At 42.9% G+C, this 12,035-nt stretch overlaps 1 protein-coding gene across 4 annotated transcripts in view; it reads right to left on the bottom strand.

The window, feature by feature from the left end:
- Positions 1 to 12,035, bottom strand: part of mical2a (microtubule associated monooxygenase, calponin and LIM domain containing 2a) — a 34,552-nt gene that overhangs the window by 17,648 nt on the left and 4,869 nt on the right. For all 4 annotated transcript variants that reach the window (XM_064336845.1, XM_064336848.1, XM_064336846.1 and 1 more), the window contains exons 2-5: positions 4,782 to 5,140; positions 2,218 to 2,425; positions 1,757 to 1,870; positions 407 to 508 (exon numbers count right to left, since the gene is read on the bottom strand). In XM_064336845.1, the coding sequence (XP_064192915.1) occupies positions 407 to 508; positions 1,757 to 1,870; positions 2,218 to 2,425; positions 4,782 to 5,045 (688 nt within the window). In that variant the 5' untranslated portion in view covers positions 5,046 to 5,140. The remainder of the gene's footprint in view (positions 1 to 406; positions 509 to 1,756; positions 1,871 to 2,217; positions 2,426 to 4,781; positions 5,141 to 12,035) is intronic.

Here is a 12,035-nt window from a genome sequence, read left to right as displayed (position 1 = left end):
CAGCTTGGCTGCTGATTTGATCCTAGCCAGGGAAGTCAGACGGATTATATCATGGTACAGGGTCTCACAGATTATGGGTGAAAGTCAAGTCTAGCTTGAAATATGCAGCTTCATAACTACTAACATGGACATTAAAGAATAAAGCATTTTGACAGAGTGTTCATGTCAGGACCGGAAGCAAGATATGCTCATTGACAGTGTTTGAACATACAAGGCTCAAGTACTGTGCAGAAGATGGTGGTGGTATCATTTTTGTGTTTATTCTCTTTTAATAAATCACACTGGGTTGACATTGGTTTGCATCTTTTAAGCCCTGAACTGAAGTCAGAAATGCATTTTAGAAACCCAAACCTGTTGGGTAGACTGCAGGTGGAAATGGACCGTGCGTGGTCTCAAACGGGCTCACCTTCCAGTGTGTTCCGCCGGCCGTCCGCACCCACTACCACATCAAAGTCAAAATCAGAGATGGGGTGGTCAGCTGGTCTGACCGCTGCCCTCCAACCTGGCCCTGGAAAGGAGGAAGAGAAGGTCCAATTAACTTACGGTTGTTACAGTAAGCATAACAATGCTACAACTGCTACCACTGTTAGTACCATTAATCATACTTATCATCATCATCACCATTATTATTATAGTAAAGTACTATAAGAAGCACTAATAGCCGTTATTTGTTATGAATTTGCAAAAAAATGTTTGCGTAATGCTGTAAATAGAGCTAAAATGGTCTAAACTCTTATATTCTAAATGTTTACCAATGTGTAAAGGGCAGAGTCTGCAGTGCATGGGTGTGGAACACAAGCCAAATATTTAATGTGCTTCTGTATACTACAAGTTTACTTCATGACATCACTTTTTCTGCTTTTATCAGCGACAGAATATTTGCTTACTTTGACAGCTTTCAACAAAGATTAATGATGTACAGCAACACACTTTTGAAAATTGAACAGTGCGATTCACAGAGCTGGCATTTTTCTGGAGGGTATAGCCGGATCATAAAGCTCCAGACCTGAATGTATCTGGTGCCTCAACAAAGACCCCAAATAGCTGCAAGAAACAGGATTCCTCCCACTGTTATGCAAACCTGACCAGTAATCAGTTACTGTTGCGTGTAGTACGTGAGATGGAAGGGCGGATTATCTTAATGCGACCAGAGAGTGCTGAAGTGTGCAGGCAGATACAATATCAATGCCAGGCACATACAGGAACATAGTGCACCATGCCAGTGGTATGGACCGGACAAATCTTACAGCCTAATTTAGGAAACGCTCCTATTTTTATCAGTCTGCTGACGTTCTTGTTGAGTGGTCAGACAGGAGTGTCCGTGACCGGCCCGTCCCTGACTCCAATCAACGAGCAGCCCATAAAAGACAATACAGTACAGAGAAGCACTTCAGATAACCAGGCACGGGATTCAGAACATCGCTCAGATGCACGCCATGGGAGTAGTGTGCTGGTGAAAAGCATAGCCAGTGTCTAATGATATAAAAGAGGCTTGGAATTATCATTCCATCTCCCACTGTGTGTAAATGTATGTTCATTTTTTATTTTCTCTGTATGATAATGTTTAACATTCCTTTGTTTCCTTTTCAACCAAATCTAGGAGATTGCCCTTCAAAATTTTCCAAAAACCTACTCCAAGTATGATTGCTAAACAGGTAAAATGCAACAACAAAACATCATGTATGATGTTAAAGCATGATTTTTGGGCATGTCAATCCTCCCTTGAAAAAAAAACATGGAGAAAACAGCTGAGCACCTTGGTTCTCCTGGTCTTCGGGCTCCAGGAGCTTGACAAACTCTACACCAACATGAACCTCTACAGCCAGGATGAGAGCGACCTTCAGGAGCATGAGCTGGAGCTGCCGGATACCTGGACAGGACGTGAACACCAGATTTAGGGGCCCCCACACGTAAAAAAAAAACATCTAAAACTGAACTGACAATTAACATTTGATTACAGTTAACTCACCTCAGCTGGTTTCTTGGGTTTGAACTGGGTGCTATTTTTAATGTGAAAACAAATACCAGCAGAACCAACAACCATGAAACCAACTGTAGAACAGCCATGAATGATCAGCTCACAAACCATTATGCTACACTGTCACCAATTACGGTCACGGAGTGGGGGGAATGCTAATAATCACTAATTCCAACATAGACCATGGAGGGGTGTTAAAATAGTGGTGGCATTTGGTGCCCACAGTGTGAGGTACTTACTGATGTGGTCGATGGCTCCAACGCAAAATTTGCCATAGAACATCTTGGCACCAAGGCCCCGCAGGTCATGGATGGTATAGGGCCACAGATGCAGCACATTGTTCCTGGAGAAGGAGTCTCTCTTCTCCAGCACCACCACCTTAGCCCCGAGTAGAGCCAGCTCGATGGCTGTCCGCAAACCACAGGGGCCCCCTCCAATGACCAGGCACTGAGGAAGAGGAAGGGGGCAGAGGAAGCCATAGTTGACTCACCGGGAACTGGTAGAGCTTGCATGTGACTGGGCAGGCCCACTATCAAAAGGAACTTGGCGTCCTCCACTGACTAAACTCTTTACCCACATGCCAAATCCCCATAACCTACACAAACACAAGGTTGGAAAAGGTCGACTGCTATGTGTGTCTGTGCATCTCTGTGTGTCTTCCTCTGTCTAAATAAGACCATTGGAAGGATTCAGTTGAAATTCTGTGGAATGACTACTACACAAAGAAAGAAGAAACCAGTCTCAATAAAAAAGGGTGATGGACTCCCGTGGCCCCTGTTCTCTTTAAGTGAAACTTCAATGCACAGAATTAGACCAGCTGGCTTTGAATGCGACCCCATGGGTAAAGCCCTAATAGCCCTTGGCACTGGCACTGGATTGGATTGGCATTAGCGTAAAATATTGGGACAGAGCCCATGGTGCGGGGGGTGCTGGAGTCCATTGACCTGGGGACACTTCTTTGCGTTGGCTGACTGGCTCTAACTGAAGATAACTTCTAACTAAGACTGGCATTATGTAAATTAATTCCAGTCTGTCCTGACTGTGCAGCAAGGGATGCAATTCATTTCCCTGGTGTGGTGCTGCTCATGGCATCTCACATTTAAGCACCCTATTGAGTAGAAGAGCATTAGGAACGCAGCTGAATAAACTGCTGCACCAGATAGCAAGACATCTGGCACAAAAGCTAAGAAAACACAAAAACAGTAACTTACTGTATTTTTCCTTTACTTTTTTAATCAGTGTAATCTGCAACCAATGTACTCCAGCAGATTTGAAGCCCAAGAATCTTGGCCATAAATTTGGACAACAGGGAAATGTTTGAAACCAGTTCAATAAAAGTATCTTTTTAGTAATTTCATGTTTCATAACAGTCGGACATAAAGAAAATGAAAGAAACCTGGGGTGATGGTTTTCTGGAAACTGCGGCTGTGACAGGTGCTTGTTAGCTGGATGCAACGCGATATCAGAGTAGCAGAGTAGTAAGGAAGTTTCGATTACAGCAAGCACGTGGATCACTGTGACCCAGGGCTGATCTGTTCCAGGCAGGGCCACATTGGCCAGTACTATATCCTCTCTACCCGCTCCACCAATTAAGTCCATTTGGGTAATAAAACTCAAGAAGAACTCTTTGAGTATTTCTTTTCTAGACTTCTTTTGCCACCACAGTGGCTTGCATGCACAGAGCCAATATACAGCTTTATTTATATATAATCTATAAACTATTTATTGACTAATAAATCTTACAGGCAATTCCGTTTCAAAGTTGCATTGACGCTTCAAAATGAACAAAACTATGAGTTTAAACAATACTTAATAATGAATAACTTGGGGAGCACTGAGACACAGCATTCTTCAAACATCAAAAAATGAATTTTATAATTAGCAGCACTACACGCTATTAGGTCATTTATACAAAAATGGTACAACCGATGCAGTTCTATTCTAGCCGAATAGCCTCAGTAAAATAAGCACTGGGAGTCTGTCCAGCTTTTTCAGGGGCTGAGTGATCAGCCCTTTTAATGTGCGTAATAAAATCGCTGTCGGTGAGTGATCGTGCCAGCTGTGCGTGGCTTTCCACAGGCGTAGTGGCTGGGGCAGACAGGGCTGTCAGTGTTTGGGAACGGTTCCTGCAGAGGTGTGTCAGTGTTTAAGGAGGAGACCTCCAGGACCCCTCCCCGATTCGTTCAGTGCTTCAGGATTTTCAGTGGAGGAGGCCGAGCTCTGGGTCCAGTCTAGGGAGGCCGACGCGGTTCTCTCTCTCCCGCCACATACGTTTAATGTTTCTGAAAGGCCATGCATGCTGGGAATGGTACAATGAAGCCCCACTTCTTACTGCACACCTCACATCCTCTCTTGTGATGGACCTAAATACATAGTTTCACATCCTAACAAGAGTACTTATTTCCCATTCCGCAGCAGCTTTCAGAGACACAGACTGCTGGGCAGTCTGAGGATTTAGCTGTTTTTAAATAACCAAACCCACCACGGAAAGGAGGTCTTATACAGGGAACTATTTGAATGCATTTACATTACAGACAAGCATCACTGTTGGAAAAAACCCAAACTTTGGTGAATTTTCTTTCAGCAAATTCAAATCACAGGCACTAGATTAAGTTGGGGCACACCAGAAATATGTTCAGAGTTCCTTAACTGGAGATTTGAGTAAGATCTGATAAGGCCATTTCAAAATTAGAAGCCTTGACATTTTAGTAGTTTTAGTTATGGATCTCAGTTGGTCACAGCGCCACCAACTGCCTAAAAGGATGAAGGGCTTTTAAACAGAATCTGCAGAGCGCTGGCATACCTTGGTACCAGAACAGGCCCTGCCCTTCTTGTACTCCTTATGGGCAGCTCTTTTGTCCAGCTTGCTCCAGAGAGCCTTGGCCTTCCAGGAGGTGACGTGGGCCCGCAGGCCGCTGTAGAAGGTCCTGTGCTCCTGCGGATCCAGCTCCAGCTGCCTGCACAGGATGCTGAAGGCCTGCAGCGTGCCCTTGCAGGTGGGGGCCTGGACAAAGCTCTCAAACAGCGGCCCCGCTTGGGCGCTCTTCTCCTCCTCCGTCTCCCCCATCTTCTTCTGCACCTGGATCACTTCCTCTCACCCTCGCTCTTGTCGTTTGGCGGCTACACCTACCGTTCTCCCTTGCCTGGCATGCCCCACCTGAGCTGGTAAGAGAAAACACAGAAAACCGCTTTGCAAATACTGAGCCATTCAAAAAGGGGCTTTTTAATACATCAATGAGAATATTGTTCTGGAACCATGCGTCTTTTGTTCAGCAAATTTTTATTTTAGTCTGGGATGATTTTTTTTTTTTTTTGCATTTCCTGAAGGATGAGTACAGTGTGTTTTAAATGTAACTTAAATCAATAAATAAATGCACTAAGTACAGACTTTTTATTTTTTTTTAAAACAAATTACATTATCAAACCATATTATAGATATCCATCTCAGATTTACTTGCATTTGGTTAACAGTGGAGCCACCGCACTCACTCTCAATGTAATAAAGGTAACCACAATTTACTAAAATATAAATGGGTTTTTTAACCTTCAAATAATTGAGAAATCATTAAAATACTGTAACATCAAATTAGGGGAAATTCATTTAAAATTGACAACTTCATGCAACACATGGCACACTTCATGAAAGTAGCAATATATTATCAATTTTAAGTATACATTAGCTGAATATTTATTTTAAACAGTGGCCTTATCAAATTTAACATAGAGCAAAATTTTAAATATGTGGTAAGACAATATTTGAAAAAGGCAATAACCACAAATATCTGAGCAAGGTCATCTTCGCCTGCTAAAGGTATTGATTTCTGTGGAACTCAAAGACTCATTTGAAGATTTTAAACCAAAACCTTAAAAGCCAAAGAGACCCTTCAACAGCACTGATGGATGCCTGAAAGAGGGAAAGTGGCCCATTGACCGCCCACTGAAAACCAGGGGGAAGCTTACATAAATGTGAAACACCAGGACATGCAGAAATGGAACTGGCACAGGAAAAAAGCTATTTTCCCTCGACTCGCCTGCCTGCCCATACGAATATCAAATAAAGGTGGAGCGTCGGATGTGGGCTCTCGGCTGGATGTGCGGTAGCATTCTGGGCGGGAATTCTCTTTCCATGAGACTGGGAAAGCAAAACCCTTTGATATTCCAGTGGGCTTGGTTGGGAATGCCTGGCTCGCGCTTCCCTGCCAGGGGACTGGGCTGCATTGGGATCAGCTCCAAACGAGAGCCAGCCTCTCATCTTGTGCTCCGTTACAGGCACCGAAGCACGGAGACCTTGCTATTTCAAAAAAACACGTCCGTGACACTTGATAAGCTGGTGCCCACAGGTGGAGCTTAGCTCAGAGCAAAAATAAATCAAGCAAACGTGGCTTCTATGTTCCAGCCATGGACTCATGCGCAAATCCTAGCATTGTGACATATTTATTGAAGAGGGAAAATTCCCCCCCAGCATTTCATTAATATAAAAACAATTTACAGAGAACGGCATTGTGGTATATGGCACGGGAAGAGCAGGGAATGTAATCAGTCACCGTCTGTTTCCAGTGGCTATATAGGTTACATACATGCTTGAATACACGCCAAGACTCAATTGTCAGTTTCTGTTGCTTCTGGTGAACTGCAACACCTTATTTTGTGAAATCAGTGGAGCTATCCTTTGTCCTGGGAAACCAAACACCCAAAGGTCACCGAAGGTCTTATTAGCAAAGCAGTGTAAAGAATGATATTTATATTATATAATAAACAGTACTGTTTATTCACATTCAGCTTAAAGCCCGGTTGTGATAAAATGGCCTGAAATCTCTTTATTATCAGGTTTAGGAAACCCACTTCTACATGCCGAGATACAGAGAAAGCCCAAAAAACACTGCATTACTACTTTTTAAAGTAGATGTCATAGTTGAGCTTGTACTAAACCTATTGTTCATTTATACCTCTGGATCAGGGGTGGTTCTAGAATGTATTGACAGAGCGGGAATTTTTAAATATCTGTTGGGATTCCACTTTGAATGTGATGAGCACGCCTCACACATCAATTCTGAATTCAGCATTGGTATGAGCAGACAACAAAACAAATTAAAGAACTGACAGACCAATTGCTTGTTTCTAACCGAGAGAAATATAAACCTGAATCTTGAACTCTAACACATTTTTCATTTATGCAAATGTCTTCAACAAAATTCTTGAGTGGCTTTGCTTTTGTGTAAGTGGAATGTGGCACACAGTTTAGTTTGACATCTCGTCAGTCAGGAAATGTAATGTAAGTACAGTAAGCAATTTTCTGATTGGTTGGGCAAGACAAAGGCTAACCGTGCACCTCTCTGACTCCACCCCTTCTCTGGATATTTACTTACCTTACAGGCCACATGCCTGATTTCACAAACAATACTCAATTAGCATATTTTACAAATTTTCATATATAGAATATCACAGACTCCCTAACCACTGGATATGTGTTACCGAGGGTCAGTGTTCTATGTCCTCTGAGAGGACAAATCAGCCCTTTCTCCTGGGAGTGTTCAGTACACCCTGGAGAGTTGTTGACTCCTCTGCAAGAGACTATTCGTATGAAAAAGACACATTCATGGGCCCCACATTTTACTCAGCTTCAAACCACCCAATCAGCAGTGAGCGCGGCCACACCCATTCTAACTGGACTGGGAGGGGCCATTTTCACACGCCAAGCCTCGAGCCATGTACCACAGAGGTCAATTAATTTAGCCAGTCTTTCTTTAATGGTCACAGCAATTATTTGCCCCATGTACGATAGTTATTTCTGACACTTGAGAGGTGTCTGAGCACGTTACTTTCCAACTGTGGAAACTGCATTACCAGCCCTGTGCCAGAGCGAAGACTGTATACAATAAAATGATGATAAAAGAACATTGCGTGGTTCTGAAAGGGAACACCGACTGCCTTAGTGGACAGCTGTGTTGTGCTCTATTGTATGGTGATGTACCTGGAATCAAAACACTGCAGCAAAGACACACATCCTTTTCTCTTCTGCACCTGTGCCCTGTGTTGGAGGTAAAAGGGTGTCTCCCTATTACCTCCAAAGCCTGTAAGTTTCAGATTTAGTTTTTTACAAGTCTGCAGGTTTTTACAGTTGCTGTAATTCCTGCTTTCAAAAAAAAGTTCAGAGAATGTCTTTGACATTACTGAAATAAAACAAACTGTATACACATACATATTCTATCTGCATATAACAAGGCACAAAGAAATAAAGGACTCCTGACAAAACCTTTTACACAGTTGCCAGCTCCATATTCAGATTCAACTTCAGATGTGCAGGTGCTCAGATACTTCCACCTTCCACATTACGAAAATGTGTCATTAAATTGCTTCTGTTTTTAAGGTGTAGATGGTTTCTACTGTGCAGTCAATGGTTAATTCACAGAACTAGGGTTCAGATTTAAGCTTTTGCAAGGTACTGATATAGTGAGTAGCTATTAGAGGACCTTGAGGAGTGGTTCCCCCAAGGGGGGGGGTGTCTGGTCTATACTGCTCGCTGTAAACCTGGGGTCATGTGGTGGGGGGGGGAGGGGGGGGCATGTGACCACAGTGCAAATAGCGTAAAGGTAATCCGGCAATCTGATACAGCCGGAAGATCCCTATGCTCACAGCACCTGTAAAAACACACATCAAAGTTCTGTGGCTTGGATATTCTCTCAACCCAAGCCTGATGCCCGAATAACACACACACAGTGTTCTCATTTTCATGTATACCTTGGAAATAATAATGTAATAATGTGCACATAATATCTCTAATTCACTCACCCCTTCTAAACACTAAGCTGTATTTTCATTTCGAAACAGGTGAGGGTCTATAGTGCACATTATTTTTACTTTATTAATAATTCTCTCATGGGGAAAAATAAACGTCCATCTTATCCATCTAATCCAGAAATGTCTTAATAATAATAATAATAATAATAATAATAATAATAATAATAATAATAATAACACAGGCCCCCACACAGAATTCTCTGACCCCACAGAAAGATCTACATGTCCTGTTATGTTAAAGCCTGGTCCAGGGCCTATATTGCATGGTCAGAAGGAATTCCAAGCAGCTTCTACTATGCAGATTGCAATGTCCCGGCTATTAGCACACACGCTATCCATTTTCTTTGGTGCACGATGCAACCAGCAGAGTAATTCCCGAGATGTGAAATATGCACCTGGCACACAAGGCTCTGATGAAGACAGACAAGCAGACACAAATGAAAAAAGTGCCTTCAGAATGGCAGTTGCACAGTGTGACTATTTATGCCTACACACTTCTTCTTAAGCAGCTATAAAACAACAAAGCACCTTATGGTAGTTATTTATCTTTATTAGCAGGTTGAACATTCAGGAGTGAAGTGCAAGTGTTCAAATGGTGCTAACAGTGTAGATGAAACATAAACAAATTTGGGGCAGTTCTTCTATCCCCCATAGATCACACTAATGCTAATACAAATACTGTTTAACCTCTGATGTGAGCTGATGTATTCACAGAATGTTGCCCAGTTCCCTGAATGTCCGAATAGCCGCACAGTGCACAGAATGTCCTGAGGAGGAATCTAACCTCACAGGCCTCCATGGCAGCTCTGGAGTAGCCTTTAAACGTTTGGTACTTAAGGACTGGTTGGCAGCCAAACAGGCAGAGCACCACTGTCGATAGCACACACTGAAACATGAGCATGCAGCTTATCCCTGCAATACTGTCAAAAATAAGCTGGGGACACACCTACGATTATGATTCCTTTACCAGAAGGCCCAGTACCATCCAAATGCAGCCTGAGTCTCTCCTAAACATTACAACTCCAGCCACTTCTTAGTAGATCAGACTCTAGACAATACAAGGTTGACTTTCAACAGGGGGAAAAAAATGATCCCATTTTTCAAGGTGACTCCTGCATGTCAATTGCCTGAAGAGATTATCATTAATATGAAGAGTAGAGGCTGCCTGTCCCCACTGAGTGTGCTGATCTAATGTCTCTTCTGGCAGGAAACACATCTGCAGACACGTCAGCGCAAGAAAAAAACCTGCACACTTGCGTGTGATATATTTAATCCCCTTGACTAACTATTTTGACAGCGGTGGAGGTTCATGCTAACAGTTCCATTCAAATAGCTGAAATGGCTATTGAACCTAATTAACTGCATATTTACATTCAGATCTACTATATACTGTACAACATAACTTTGCCCATGGTCCTCCACTAGTTTCACTGACCTTTGTTTTTCAGAGGAAAAGAGAAGTGAACATTTCCTGTACAAAGCAGAGCTATAAAAGGTGGTGAATGAGGTATAACCTTCACAAACCACAACATTAAAGTCAGTATTGGCTCTGTCCTCGCTGATAAAAGCCCTTGAGCGGTATTCGGGGGGGGGGGGGGGTACCAATGGGCCGATGGGCCGCCGATGGTACTCAGCAGGCATGTCGTAGCTGCGTTGGGGTGTGACGGACAGGAACGGTGGAGTTGGGAGAGTGCCATCCAGAGAAAACAGACTCAGAATAGACTGACCTCATGCTCCAAGGAGAGTGCCTCATGACCCCTGTGGACATACCTCAGCTGATATGAGGTCTGGCATCTGCTCAGACACGGACTTGACATTAGCTGACCCAGGAAGCTCCTTCAGTTCTCAAATCACAAACACAGGTGCTCCCGACTGGACCCTTCTCCACCACTCAGAACCAGGACAGAAGCAGCACAACTCAATGAGCCAAATCCCTGCTGAGAGCTTTTCATCTGACCTCCAACTTGAAAGACTCCGCCTGGAGTCTTTGACTAAGACACAGGCCTAAATTAATCTAGCATCACAGTAATTACAATTTAATGAAGAAATGCCACCTCCAACAGATGAGACATTAAACTGGCACACTCCAGCATTAAGCTGGCAGGAACCTATGAAAAAGTATCAGGAGAAACGTGTCCTTATCTCACACTTCCCATCACCTGGTTAATCCAGTCAACAGATGGGTACACATTGAAGGAAGCTTGGTTTGCTAATGAAGGCGTGTGTGTGGTACATTTCTCTTTAAGGCTTTTGGCCGTGGCAGACTTTGGCCCACACCTGATACACTGAAAACATGGAGGTGCTAGGAGTGTGGTTGCACTCAGGTAATATTGCTTCTGGCCCAAATGGAAAACAGCTGCTGTAGCAGACCAGCAACTTCTGGCAATCAAGCTGGTGGGTTAATGTTTCAGTGTTAATATTTAAATTTGATCTGGCCCAGTGTGGCTAATAGAGGCTCAAAGGCTCCATAATGGGCTCCAGAGTGAATTTGTCATTGAATTGTGAGAAGCTTATTCTATTACTACAGAGAGATTAATCATTTCTAACAAATTAATACAACAACATGTTGCTCTGGGTTCATCCTCTTTTTGCATCTATTCTTCTTTGCCCCTAAATTACATCATAACAAAGAGACAGGCAGCAGCAGTTACACTGTTAAGGTTTGCAGATTGTGCACAGCTATAGAAACAGCCCTGTGGTCAGCTGATGGAGCAGGCATGGGTGATAAACAGGAACAGGTGCAGGCAGGTACACAGCCCCCATTTAGATCTGTGATCTGTACTTCCCTTACCATGGAACACTAAATACAGAACAGCATGAGAAAGCTCAAAGGAATGGCAAATGAATGTATAGTATAACCTGAGAGATTAACCTCAAGAGTTATGGGCTGGCCGATCAAACAAACAGGATTTGAACCCAGGAGTAGCTTACACAGCTATGACCTGTCAAGCAACTTATTATAAAAGACACTGGATTCATTTTGTGATTATCACTGATGCAAAGACATGAGCATTAAACAGTAATGAAACACTTCCATTGAGAAGCAACTGAGCTTTTCCTGGTCAATAACAGCTTTCAGATTTCAACACACATACTGTACTTTTTTTTTTTTACATTTCAACAGTTCTTTAAAGTTGCTTTAGTTTTTTAGCTTCTATAGTTTTACAGTCAACTAAAGACAGGCCATTCTGGTGCCATGTGAATCCATTAATCACATCATATCCACTTCAATAATGAATCATTACAGTAAATTGAGAGC

The sequence above is a fragment of the Anguilla rostrata genome, chromosome 5, assembly GCF_018555375.3.
Source record: "Anguilla rostrata isolate EN2019 chromosome 5, ASM1855537v3, whole genome shotgun sequence".
Classification (NCBI taxonomy): domain Eukaryota; kingdom Metazoa; phylum Chordata; class Actinopteri; order Anguilliformes; family Anguillidae; genus Anguilla; species Anguilla rostrata.
Note: the sequence above shows the minus strand (reverse complement) of the source record. Positions and strands in the feature narration are given on the sequence as shown.